We start from the raw sequence: 1,223 nt of genomic DNA, 5'->3' as shown, positions 1-1,223 counted from the left end.
AACAATAGTCAAAGGGCAAAAAGAGAACGGACACGTGGTGGCTAGAAGGTGGCACAGCAACTTGGAATTGAGTTAGCCTCCACGTCACTCCGTCTGATCACAGGGCTGCAGTGCTAAGAATAGATCGGGGGTTATTTTAGTGTCAGATACCATATACTTGGTTGTGGTACTTTTTGGTGCATGAATAGATGACTCTATATTTTTGGAAAGGAGAAAAAATGCCTCTGAGATGGAAGGTTTAAATAACCAGAAAACTCATATTATATTTTTAAACATCTATGCATAAGTCAAGGAGGCCTGGTGGTAGCAGCACTTACAGGGTCAATTCCACCACCTGCTTCTGAAAGACTCGCAGCCTTGGACACCCCATGGATCAGTTTTATTCGGCCCTATAGGGCCACTGTAAGTCAGAATTCATTGGAAGGCAATGGATTTTGTGGACCCCAAAGTCTATCCTTGAGTCCTTTCAAGAAAAAGATACAACACGATGGATTATTCAGATTTCACTTCTTATCAAGAAGCTCAGTACAAAGGCACAAGCACTCACTTTCACAGAGGAAAACTGCTTTCCCAAATTGGCCTAACTTCCACACATTTTCTTTCCCTATGTATTCCACGTAAAACCCACAGGGTATCACCCGTCTCTTCCACTCATTTCAACACGCACACCACAACGTTCTTTGCAGGGCCGCTCTTCCTCCCCTTACTCGGCCAGTGCTCTTCTCGTCCAAAAACAGCGTATTTCATGAGATTGTCTCACTTACCATGCAAAATAGACTAATTGGTAAGCCCATGAAGCCTGCCCATAATCTTTACTGAACAAGATCTCATATGTCCTTATTTGGGAGTTTACCGACTTTTCGATACTCTACGAGGCCAAGGCAGCTTAAGCCTATCAGCAATGAAGAGAGCAATGAAACAGAAAAACATAGCTTAAACCCTGATCTTCTGTTCTTACATGATTGAAATATTGGGGAAAGGTATATAGAGTAAGAAAAAGAATTGGAATTATGAGAGCGTGGCTTGGTTTCTCATGCTGTATTAGCCACTGAGGTAGTTTATTGTGCCAACCTGGCCGATAAACACACGTGGGGTTAATTGAAGGGCAGAGGGATAAATGGCTCGGTAAGCCTCACCTTTCTAGTTCTCAGGTCTCTTGCTTTGTGATGGTCAGACCAGGGTGCAGCTGCCTTAGCCAGTTCCCTGCTTCAGCTGGCAAGGCT

The 1,223-nt window shown here is 43.8% G+C and overlaps 1 protein-coding gene across 1 annotated transcript in view; it reads right to left on the bottom strand.

Annotated features, from left to right (window-relative positions):
- Positions 1-1,223, bottom strand: part of PCSK5 (proprotein convertase subtilisin/kexin type 5) — a 525,106-nt gene that overhangs the window by 426,338 nt on the left and 97,545 nt on the right. Inside the window, exon 8 of the mRNA XM_045288529.1 lies at positions 564-580. Coding sequence (XP_045144464.1) covers positions 564-580 — 17 coding nt within the window. The remainder of the gene's footprint in view (positions 1-563; positions 581-1,223) is intronic.

Source organism: Echinops telfairi, unplaced genomic scaffold (genome assembly GCF_000313985.2).
Source record: "Echinops telfairi isolate 266 unplaced genomic scaffold, ASM31398v2 ScPeMD7_22;HRSCAF=79, whole genome shotgun sequence".
Taxonomy (NCBI): Eukaryota; Metazoa; Chordata; class Mammalia; order Afrosoricida; family Tenrecidae; genus Echinops; species Echinops telfairi.
Note: the sequence above shows the minus strand (reverse complement) of the source record. Positions and strands in the feature narration are given on the sequence as shown.